Consider the following 12,822-nt stretch of genomic DNA (forward strand, 5'->3'; position numbering starts at 1 on the left):
TGACCGTCTGTCTCTCTACCTCTCTGTCCATCTCTCTAAATCTTCATTATTAAGTTAACAGACTTACGAAGACTTTATGAAGAACATCAAAACTTTTCTATTTAGTAGAGCATACTGAACAACTCTGACTCTGTGAACACTACTGCGTTTTGGAGTTTGGAGCTATAGAAATCCATTTGATTGATTGATTGATTGATTGATTGAGAGACAGACAGTAACGGTAAGTTTGGCATGGAGAGGTAACCAATTTTTGCCAACATTTTGAAGATGTCAAAGTACTGAATATTGTCAATGTCCTGCCCTAAACATCTGATTCTAAATAATTACAGCTAAAATGCAACAGACAGTTAATATGCTACCGTTCATTTTGTAGAACATGGTCTGCTGTCTAGTACCTATTCAGAGTCAATTACAACCGAGAAATAAATCGACAAAACAGCATGACTTCAGAGTACTGTTTATTTGAGTTTGCATCCTCAAGGCTGGCATAAATTGAACTCAATTTGTAAGTGTGACCCCGACAAGATAAAAAGATACCTTATCTACAACCATCCTCCATGGTTCAACTTAAATCTATCGGTGTGTTCGGCTAATGTAAACTCGATGTCAAATAAATAGAGTTTAAGTGTGTTCAAGGGCAGTTAATGAACTACTTGAAAACATACAATAGACTTGTTCCAAATGTTTTGCATCAACAGAGTATGGTTGTATGATCTAGAAAATGGAAGTTCAAATAATTTGATATTGATCATTTGATAGTTTTGATATTTTGACTTGTGTAAAATATGACTCAAATCATAAATCCTATTTTCTGTCTTGAAATTTATCTGGAGTGTTCAGCTGCATAGCTGGAAAAACAGACACCATGAACATAACAGTAGCATCAAACTGATAAGACTTAGTACTGTCAATTAACCTTGCCGATTCAAATTGCTGTCATCATCAAATAATTTAAAGCTTGAAACAAATTTTCCTCTGAAAAGAGTCGCATGTTAATTTTGTCCAGTATGGGGTCACATGGAGCAAGACTGGTGATCACTGAAACAGATTGAAGTGTGCTGCATAGAAAGTACGGTCATACACATACTCACAGGGAAAAGTCACTAAGATAACACTATCAATATCATTCCTTCTACCGCAATGAGCTGTGAGTCACAGCGTTGGAGTACTATACATACCAACAATACTGAAAACTCACCAGTTTCGATTACTACCCTTATTATACAAGTTTACAGACGGTCAATGAAGTTTAAGTATTTTGGATCATCAGCAAGGAATTTCATGTAAATACATGAGTGTGGATATTCTGTTGTTTCATGGTAATACAAGATACCCGCATGTGCTGAAGTGATCAACTTTCATAAACATTTAAGAAGGAAGGAAAGTGTGGATAGTGCAAAAGCAAATTTCCAATGATCTCATCAGCAAAAATTTTAATGGTGTGTTGAAGTTTCAAAATGTCGATAATCCACATATTCCAATGCACATATGCTCATCACAAATTATCTGACTATCCAGCGAATTATAACAGCATTGTTTGTCCTTGTTATTGCCATCAAAATATTAAAAGATACCTGCATTGCAATGTTGTACCTAACATTGCTGTATAACTGCATTTTATCCAAAAAAGTTTACATTGAAATTTTTTGTCGGCAATATTTGTTGTACTTTTATAGTGTTTTTTTTTTCAAATGCTCAACATACATTTTCCACTTTCCATCATGGATAATCTGACAAATAAAGTATAATACTACCGGTACAATGGCACATAACGTTCTGCATTACATGATGGACGTAGCAATCAACTTTTAGAAAAGCATACAAAATATCAGTGATATCAGCTGTACATGAAAACAGTTCCACATTCTGGTTTTATCTCGCGCTATAAGGGTATACATGGTCCCTCAATTACTTTGAAATAAAAAGCTTAGCAGAAAGTAAAGCTCGTGCAGATCTTCACGTACTAGGGTTCACTCAATTTGAAACCATAGACCAATAAATGACACAATGAAGACATGTTTCATCTATATCCTAATCTCCAATTGGAATGTACATTGTGGATTATGTGTAATGAGATGATGCTGAGGTCATTTCTGTTGATCTTGGATACTTTTTGGACATACAAGTATGGTGTGTGTTTCCATTCTCATGACAGCTTTCAGTGTTTTTGAGTCAATTCACACAGTTAACTTATGGTAATCATGCTGAGGTTGCAACTTTTTTTTCAAATAGGATTTTGATTTTCAGTTACTCTTTTTGTCTGTATAACATGCAGAATTCTATAAAGCCCCAGTGCTGCAAACTTTTGATGATAATTTCACCATTTTTTTTGAATGTGAACCATAATTCCTTGTTCTTCTCCCCAAAGAATGTTGATATACACAGTATCCAGCTTGTCAACTCAGCCCCTATGGTTGTAAAGTGCATTGTTATTGTTGAAAACTGACTTCTGGTCCGGACTAGAATTCAAATGTAAACAATAACCATGCATTTTACACATATAGACGCTAAGTTGACAAGCTAAATAGTGGGTGTTTCAACATTCTTTGGGGAGTAGAATAAGAAGTTGCGATTGATTTATGAAATAAAAATAATGAAAAAAACATCGAAAGTTAGCATCACTGGGGCTTTAAATATGGGTACTGGTAGGTATAAAATATAAGCTTTCCTAAAAATATTTAGAATTTGTTTTGCCTGCAATCCAGCATATTGTAACACAAATGAGTCCTTACAGTAACATGTACCCAATTGACCTACATGTAGCACTGGAAAGCTAGCATGTACATGAGTCTTTCCCAAAACATGGCTTCTGGAAATACATGTACGCTTGAAAGTATGATCCATTGCTGTTTAATTTTCGGGACCAAGTTCAACTTGAGGAAAAGTGGATAGTTTACACATTTTTTCCCATTTTGCCAGAGTTGGCTTACATACAGAAACGATCTCTTGGGTCAGCAGATGTAAAAGAGGTCAGTCAACATCAAACACAAAATCATATTTCTTTCTTGGGTTACTTTAGTAGTTTCAAGGTTTACTTACAGAATTCCAACCAGTGGCCATATGGTTGCAGAGCCAAAAGTACTATTTGAAAGACAAGCTGTATTCCAACTATGATACTGCTTATAATGAGAATAGTTTTCAAGAAACGTCCTGTGTGTCCTGGAAGAGACAAAACCATACAAGATTAATATCATTTTCAATATCATAGATTCATACTCTATTGTTTACCATTACATGAACATGAAATGGTGCCATCACCAGCCAAGGCAGAACTGCATCATGGGAGTCTACTGTAGCGCCATAGCTAGAACAGGAAAGTAGGAAACATTATCCAGAAGTTTCCTTTGTAAGTGTAAGGTGACAAGTACAAACATACCAAATTAGAGTTGCCATTTTCAAAGTCCCCAGTATTACGATTTCAGAACACTGGATTATTCTATATCTAGCGAGATCAGAGTTAAAACAAGTGACTGACTTTCATGCTGTGCCTTGCTATTTTGATTTCAAAGTCATGTTAACCGACAACTGCTTAAAATATTTGAAAATTTCAGACATACTGTATGTGTATACATGTAACACAGCAGCAATATCAAATTCTATATCTAGCACCGATTCAAGCTCTCAATTAAAAACTCTATGCACAAAATCAGAGGTTTAAATCAACTGATTTTAACCATGAAGTCATTTTGTCAGATAAATTTCAACAGTACTGGTATTGCGTAAATTTTTATATTTCATTCTGGCATCAGGATGAAACTGAATGAATCAAATGTATAAACCAAGGAAATGGAGACAGTAATTTACCATAAAGAATAAATGGTTCCAAGTTGAACACAAGTTATATAGTACATCATTCAAGCAAGTGCAATCTACAGAATGTCCCATTTTGTGTACTACAAATTTGATCAGGGAAGTGTGACAGTAAACAAAGGTTGTACCATACAAATATGTTTCTTTCAACTGCCCTATAGTAGACTCCCATGATGCAAAATCTGCCTTTAAGGTAATATGCACCTCGAAAGTGAAAGACTTAAACTTTTGCTCTAACTTTCCTCAAGGGATCTTTCAATCATTCTCTTTCAAAATCAAGAATAAAAATAGGGGTCACCGTGCAAATTTTGGTACTAGAGAAACAAATTACCAGGATTTACTGATATTAGAAATTCAAAATGGCCGCCATCCCAGTGTTAACTCTATGGAGAAAACTAAAAATTTTCGAATTTTGAAAAACTAAGCTGGTGAAAAGTTTTTTTCATCAAGAGCTTTAAGATGAACCCCCACATGTCATATATCAGAAGAGAATTGTAAAAGTTTGAGAGTCTGAATGTCTGTCCCCGAGGTGCTTTCTACCTTAAATGACGATTTTTGTACTTCCTTTAAATTCAACTTTGTAAGACTCACCATCTCATACAGTGATGATCGAGTTTTTATAATTGCTGCAGGCAATTTTTAAAAAAATGTCATTCGAAATAATGTTATGAAACCTATTTCTCTCTTTAATACAAAGGTACGCTCGACGTGTTTTCTCTGAAGTAATTGTAGAATGAGGACAGATTTCTAGATCGTTCCCAAGATGATTGGTTTCAGATGTTGTTATCTGTTACAGACAGAATGGAGTTGTATCTTGTGAGCATTGTGTGTACGTGGGTACTGATAGACACATCTTGTAAGCTGTGTGGGTGTCAGTAATGATGGGCACAACCTTTTCTTTTGGTGAATACACTCTGCAAAGGTCAATTTGTGAAAAGATATGAATGCAGAACTACAGAGTCAACAAGTCTTTTAAGCTGAACTTCTTATGCAGAATGGAAGAACTTACAAAGCTTTCCACTTAAGGTGTTCACATGAAATTTATTGGTGCAGACCAGGGAGGGAGGGGAGGGGCAATCTTTCACTAGTATTTGAGACAGGGAAACAGTAAGCAGGCAATTTTTTATCACTATAATAAGTTGGGAAAGTTTACACATTTGCTCAGTATGCAACTTGGAAACAAATAGTATATTACCATGCCCTGCCCATCGCATTTTGATTGGTCGAGCTGAACCACGTGACTGACCACAAATACACAGTAATGGTTTGTTTACATGCCCGTGAATGTGAATAAGTAGATTAACAACTCAAAGTATCATAACTTTATAGCTCAAACGTAAATCATAATCAATCACAAAATAATATGAAGCGCTTGTAGGTCAAGTTGAGATACTTTTTTCTGAAAACATCTTCGGATTTGCCAATTTTTTTACAGTGCGCGTGACAGTGCATCGCGTATTTCTCAGTTTCTGGGGCCAAGTTGTTGTTTGCTCCTGAAATTTTCAGAATTTTGACGGTTTTCTTGGGTTCGCTGATAATATAATGGAAATAACAGGCTCCACTCAGACCATTAATGTTTATTTGTGGGCGCGGGCTCGAGGAAAGCCAAATTAACGGGCTCGGCAAGCCTTGCCTGTTAATTTTTGGCTTCCCTCTCGCCCTTGCCCACAAATAAACGTTAATGGTCAGCGCGTCTCCCGTTATTTCTATAGTAGATGGACAGCAAATATAGAAATAACGGGCGCTGACCATTAATGTTTATTTATGGGCAAGGGCGAGAGGAAAGCCAAAAATTTACGGGCGAGGCTTGCTGAGCCCGTTAATTTTGGCTTTCCTCAAGCTGTTATTTCCATTATATTATCAACGAACCCCCAAACAGTAAAATTTACAAAAATTTCCCACGTGAACAACAACGGGGTCCCAGAACTTGTCAGTGAGTAGTACGCCTGCTGTAAAAATTTTGCAAATCCGGAGATTTTTTCAAAAAAAGGTGTCTAAACTTGGCCCACAAATGTTCCATTTTTTTGTGTGATTGATTATGATCTTTGTACGAATTACAATTTACGTTTTAGCTGAAAAGTTACAATGTTTACGATATTATTGATATTCATGGGCACAAACAAACCATTACTGCATATTTGTTATAGTCACATGGTTCAGCTCGACCAATTAAAATGTGACGGACAAGGCATGGTAATATAATAGGATTTAGTTATTTGCAGGGGTTTACCAATAATGAGTAAAACATAATGTAAAGTTTTCATTGAATTTTTGTGATAGGAGATGGAGAAAACTAGGTGGGTAAAAGGAGAATATTTCCAAATCTTAGCTTTTTTTTTTTTTTTTTTTTTTTTTTTTAAATTTTTTTATTGGCTTTCAGAAAAAGAAAGACAAAACAAAAAAACAACAACAGAAAAGAAAAACCCAACAAAGAAAAAAAAAGCAAAAAAGCAGGACAGTGCTTCGGTTTAAAATCTCAAAATTCATTGGCAAATAGACTTAATTTTGACCATTTTGAATCCGTGTCATCTTTATCAAAGAAACTTAATTTATGTTTATGTTTTTTCTACTGTTATTCTTTCTCGTACCCATATTGTAAATTGTTGAATCTTTGGTATTCTGTGCAATCTTCTGCAATCATATATGTATTTCTTACCTAAAATTACTAAAACATTAACAGTGAATGTATCATCTTTCGTTATAATTCCCAATATAACATTCTCTGGAATCAGTGTTATTGGAATATTACAATTTTTCAGCAAAAGCGATTCTACATCACTCCAAAATTGAAGAATATATTTGCACTCAAAAAAAAGATGGACTATGTCTTCCACCCATTCATTACAAAAAGTACATTTGTCATTTGTGATTACATTTCTTATTTTTAAAAATTTATTGGTAGCTATTGTACGTGTAAGAATCTTGTACTGAAAGCTTTGCAGGGCAGTATCATCTGTAATTTGAAGGTCAATGGAAAGAATTTTTCCAAATCTTAGCTTGAAAACAGCTATCGCTTTTCCCCTCCGTATTCTAGTTTTATTGGTAATTTGTTTTGTATTCTGCTTTTACATGGTTGTAATTTCTTGAAATTGACTAGTTGGCTGCCCCTCAGATACATGCACTTTCACCTACTAGAACCCAAGATTCTATCAATTTTAGACTGACCCATCATGCTGTTAGAGTTGTTATTCAAAATTTGAAAGCACCAACTCTGGTGTTATTATACACTCACTAAATAGAACAACCATAGTGACACAGACCTCTAGACATACACACGCTGCAAACATCCTGTACCAGTATTTTTTAACATGTATACCAAAGTAAGCCAACTTATCATAAATAGTTATATCATTTTGCGACAAACTTCAAAAGATCCACAAATACACTTATATCTCACAAACTTTCAACCATATCGGATGTACCATATGTCAGTTGCTATAGTCAAGTACATATACCATGAATATGTAAACACTGGCAATTTAACTCACATAATATGCAACACAGGCACACAAGTCTGGCTTGTAACAGTGATGCAGGACGTCATGTCTCTTTTTGTTAAAAGTTACACTAAAATGGATACAGTAAAGATGATTTTTACCCACTAAGCCTCCTATATAACATACCCATAGCTTCGGCTAACTACCACTTTTTACTGACTCAGCAGATGGGAAAGTCATACTTCCTCGTAGGTAAAGGTTAAATTTAAGGTGGTTGCAGCCATTTTGATGAATATCCAACATCAGTAGAATTTAGGTTAGGGGAGAACCATTTGTTTCTCTAGGTCCAATTTTTTCAAGGTGGCCCCTAACTTTCATTCATGATTGAAAAGAAGACAGTTTACAGTCTTCTTGAAGAAAGTTTGAGCAAACCTCAAGGTGAAGATCTAGCAGCCATTGCATTCAATCTACACCTAGACTAACAAACAAAACAATAATTTTACCGGCCCTCTTCCCTTTCCTTAATTAATGTTGACATGCCTCTAAACCTGGGTGGTCGAACCTCTGAGTTTTCATATTTACAGAGAAACTTACATGTTTGCGTCCATCAAATATACAACACTGGTATCATGTTACAAGATAAGATTTTGTCAAAGTTTGGCTTGTATAGTTATCAGACTATGATAAGACTGCATGATTGGAATATATTTTTGGCCAGCATACAGGAAGTCGCCATACTTTACAGTAGATTTGACTAACATTAATTATTTCAGAAGTTTGTGACATTAATCTTTCAATACCATCCTTGTTTACTTAATAACTGATTCTGAACGACACTTGCTTTAGAACATTACCATGTGTGAGGAACTTTCCAACATGTGTGGCACAGTTTATTGTGAAACTACAGAAATTTATAGACTTGAATCTTTCTCTTTGATACCCAGTTATACCGGTAGAAAGATCTTTTTTTTCAAATAAATAGTCCTCAAACTTTATGCAGTTCAAGTCAATTAAACAAGTATGTTATTATTGTTATTTTTGCCGACACATAATGAACAATTGTGGACAGAATTATATTAAAGCAGTACATGCATGGTATATCAACAAAACTCTCTCTAGAAGTAGAGCTCATTCATTTGTTTATATACACCTCGAGGTGTAACATCAGTTTATTTAGAGGAAAGTTAGATTCTTACATTCATTCAGAGAGGAAATGCCGAATTGTGTGATAGTTTGTCTTGATTATAAATGTGTATGTTTGTTGGACTCTGCTCTGTTAACACTTCGATGTGTTAGGCCTGGCATGCTATGCCTACCAGGGTACACTTGGATACCGTTCCAAGGATTGTCCACAATAAAGACTGAGATATGTGTAACTGACAGCATTGTACATTTGCAGCATACCTTTTGGCAAATGGCCCAACACTCTGACAGCAATAGTTGAAAATGAAAGCACATTTACGTAGAGTATACCCAAATTTCATGGTTACACAGGCCGGAAATTATAAACATACGATGACAAGAGATGACCCATACAGTAATGTCAGAGCTTTGCCAAGGTTAGGAAACATAGGAAACAGGCGTGGGAACTAGCATAACATGTCTAATGTTTGGTAATACATGTATTGATGTTTTTGAGACGCCAAGTAGACCCAAGGTGACATGGGCCTAGGAACCCTGGTGACCTACCAACTTACCGTCAATAACAAAACCACAGTGAATGTTGCATTTCATGAATGTATTTGACTTCCTACCCTAGTATCAAGTTCTAAGACTTTGGGGTGGATATTATATAAATGGCACTATAAAACTGTAAAAATCTAATTGTGGTGTGTGGTAGAAAAAATGCTGTTCATCTTACCTTTCATGGACTCTTTTGATGGACTTGGCAACAGTGGTAACACCAAGAAACAGGTAAAATATAGAAATGAGAAAAAATTGTATCGAAATATACATGCTGTAATGAAAAAGAGAAAAGAAACAATGTCAGCTGAGATAATCTGCATGAGGATTGATATTCACCTATATTCCTATTAATTACAAATAAAACTTTTGAAGCTATTACACTACATTATGTCCTGTATATGGACAGGATACAATACAATGAAACAGACAAACTTACACTGGTTGCATCCCTGAAGTGTACAGCTGAGATTATCTACATGAAGATGGATCATACACACATACTCACATAAACTATATACCAATAAAACTTTCACATTCTTCAAGTTATATAATGTATTGTAAACGCCCTTTATGATTTTAATGTTGACCATTGATCTACAGATCATCACCATAGAAATCATCAATGTAGTTTATCTGAGAATGTTGATAAATGCTTTGTAAGAGCAAAAACTGAAATCACAAACTGAATTAATCACATTGCTTGTACTGCATAGTGACATGCAAAACAAGTCATGTGTCCAAGGCAACAGTATAAATTAAAATTAATATTTCTATGAGATTTATGAGTGGATGGATAAAAAATGCAACTACGGCCCATCCAATCCCATTCTATTGGTAACTTCATAATTCAATGTGACAATTTATCATTCAATTCCAAGGCTTCATATTAAGGATCCAGACATTGAAAGATTAAGCTTTCAAGTAGTAAGCGATTGATGCAAAGTTTAGCAAACAACTTCCATGATCACAGCAGTGTGATTATATGTACATCTTAATTCACACTGTGGAATGCAATGTTATACAAAGCATCTGTTGGTTTCTGTGCTGTGTCTAATGCCTTCATGAGAAATTATTGCCAAAGTCAAAACAAACTACTTGTGACATACAGTATTAGAGTACAGAGGTGAGCAAATACACAAGCCCAAGCTCTTGAGTTTTAATGGGCTGGCATGTAGTTTTTAGCTTCCACCCACACAATAGATGAGTGAATCATCATAGTGGTAACTAACACATGGAATAATCAATGGAAACCAAGGCTGGGATTATGACCTTTTTCGTCTGCTAGCCCTTATGGTCGAGTGGATCTGAAAATAATTAGGCTCACCCCTAAGAGTATGTACTGAACATATTTTCTGCAAGACAAATAGCCTTAAATATTAATTTACAGCCACTACATCACCACAGTATGAGATTCTAGTTTCAGATGTTTTGTGCACATGATATTACTGTGGTAGAAGTTGCGTTACAACTAATATTACGATATATCCTTTCAAATCTTGAGGAAATTCACCATACACAGGAGTGTACTTCCCTTCACTTGAGATCTTTTGACATTTGGGTGACTCCACGATATTTTGAAAATTATCTTGCTAATACAAGGTCATTCCTTAATCAAATTCCCTTTAAACCAACTGAACTCATTGGTGTGAATTTTACTTATTGTGTTAAAATTGCACATTTCAGATGTATCTTTCATGTTTCAAATTTTACTATTTCATTTATTCCATCATATTTAGGAAATACAGTATGGTATGCAACATTACGCAAATGGAGTTCTTAAGGTCATAATTCTTTGATATCAAATACAATTTTTATATTGGTTAGTCACAATCAGAATTACTAAGCGCTACCATGGGCTGTTTTCACAAACAGTATATATACACAAACATCTTGTGACTTTGTGTATTGTTTTTGTTTTTTGTTTTTTTTATGGGGTGCAAATTTACGAAATTATTAAAATATTACAGATGGCTTAGTTTGGTTGACACCTGGCTGCAAATTATTGAAAACTAAGAAGTTTCATGCAGGACAAGAAAGACTACCTCCCAAAGAGTCCCAACATCGCCCATACTGATTAACCATGTAACTGTATAAACAACACATGAGTATTTCAGTCATTGTAATAAAATGGTCTATAAAACACTTTGTGTAAACCTTTGCTTATTTTATTTACATCAACTTAAGTTCGCCTACATTTAACATTTCACTAGAGACACTACAGCTTCTACTTTATCAACACTATTTGACTGCTACCCACTTTACAAACACCAGCTGTGAGATTTCATCAAAGCCATCGATATTGACATGCACTTGATCAATCTGTCCATGTATGTTCACTTACCTGAGCAGTCACACACAAATCACAACGTTTTAACCAACTGATAATCGATTGATTGATTAATTAATTCATTAATTTAATTAATTTATTATTAATTTATCTATTTATCATTTATTTATTTATTAATTTTTTTAACTTTGCAATACAATACAATACAATGTGACGGAACTTTCCGCAAGTTTTCCTAACATGAAATCAACTGACACTGTGTACTTCATACAACATTGAGACCTTTCCTGGAATTTATCGATGTTAAACGATCTATTACTAGACATAATTACGGACACAAGGTAAAGAATTCACTAATTTCTGATATCAAAATGTAATTACATCTTGGCAGCCATTTTTTCTCTTTTTTTTTAACAGAATATGGTGATACATTTTCAAAATTGCTTCATCTCCTACTGCCTAAAGCATGTATAAATATTAGGCCTGTCAACAAGCATGTACTGCAGTATTGTTGGAAATTAGATAAATAGAGATTTAAATTAATGTCGACATTAACAGTGTTGGCTGGGCACATGCACACATCATGTTAACAAGCTGTAGTAAGTTGAACAAGCTATAGAATATAGACTGAAAATTATCTCTGACATGCCAATCAAGGATGAAAAAATTGTTGTGAAAAGCTATATGGTAGGCTGCAATTGTCCTCTCACTTAGCTATGGACATTAGCATGATGTCAACTGCAAAACCCCAGAGGTCGTAGTATTTTCAAAGGTGTATTTTAACTTATCCGATAAAAAAGTGCTTTGAACTCCTTTACTAATGTATCAATTTGGATTTTGTCTGTTGGTAATACAGCTGGTCTTGATTCTCCAGTCAACAATTTATCAAGTGAACATACTGGACTGAAAAGAGAAACATTAAGAATTGTGTCTGTTTAACAGAAATCACTTTCATAGGGAATGAGGTTGAGAAGAAATTTACTGTTCCCAAGGGTCAAACTTAAAATGCTTGGCATTTTTGGAAAGAAGTTCTGCACACACCTACACATATCTTAGATCAATCAAACAGTCTTCCCTGACAGAATGACATATTTCAATTCAAGTTTTTTGACTAAGATGTTTATGCATCTCTCTTGACAAACTAGCACAACATCACAATTAAAACAATCATATTGAGTTTTGAGAAATAACATTATACCTTAGCATATGAATTTAAACTGTTTTTTCTTAACCTTTAACCATGATGACATCCATCTATTGATGTTTTGTCTGTAAAGATCTGATTGTACCTTTTCCTGCTGAACCCAAGTTGCAACTGCCACAGGAATTATCTGATATAAAATTCTTGAATGTCAAAATTGACAAAGTCCACTTGTGAGACGGTAACAAATATACCGCATTCACCCATATCAAATGCTGTCTGTCTCTCATTTCATTTCCACACCATTCTCTTTAACTCTAGTCTACAGCCAATTAATACAATCATGTGTTTTTTGGCTCAGTGGACCCCCAAAACAGAGGTGTTTTGACGTTCATGAAGGTTAAACATGCACATGTTCAATACTGGACTACTGTATTTAACATCCAAACTATTATTTAATG

At 34.7% G+C, this 12,822-nt stretch overlaps 1 protein-coding gene across 20 annotated transcripts in view; it reads right to left on the reverse strand.

Moving 5' to 3' along the window:
- LOC139148365 (piezo-type mechanosensitive ion channel component 2-like) overlaps nucleotides 1-12,822 on the reverse strand; it is a 103,345-nt gene that overhangs the window by 61,565 nt on the left and 28,958 nt on the right. For all 20 annotated transcript variants that reach the window (XM_070719779.1, XM_070719772.1, XM_070719774.1 and 17 more), the window contains 2 exons: nucleotides 9,109-9,204; nucleotides 3,040-3,159 (listed from right to left, as the gene is read on the reverse strand). In XM_070719779.1, the coding sequence (XP_070575880.1) occupies nucleotides 3,040-3,159; nucleotides 9,109-9,204 (216 nt within the window). The remainder of the gene's footprint in view (nucleotides 1-3,039; nucleotides 3,160-9,108; nucleotides 9,205-12,822) is intronic.

The sequence above is a fragment of the Ptychodera flava genome, chromosome 13, assembly GCF_041260155.1.
Source record: "Ptychodera flava strain L36383 chromosome 13, AS_Pfla_20210202, whole genome shotgun sequence".
NCBI classification, from domain to species: domain Eukaryota; kingdom Metazoa; phylum Hemichordata; class Enteropneusta; family Ptychoderidae; genus Ptychodera; species Ptychodera flava.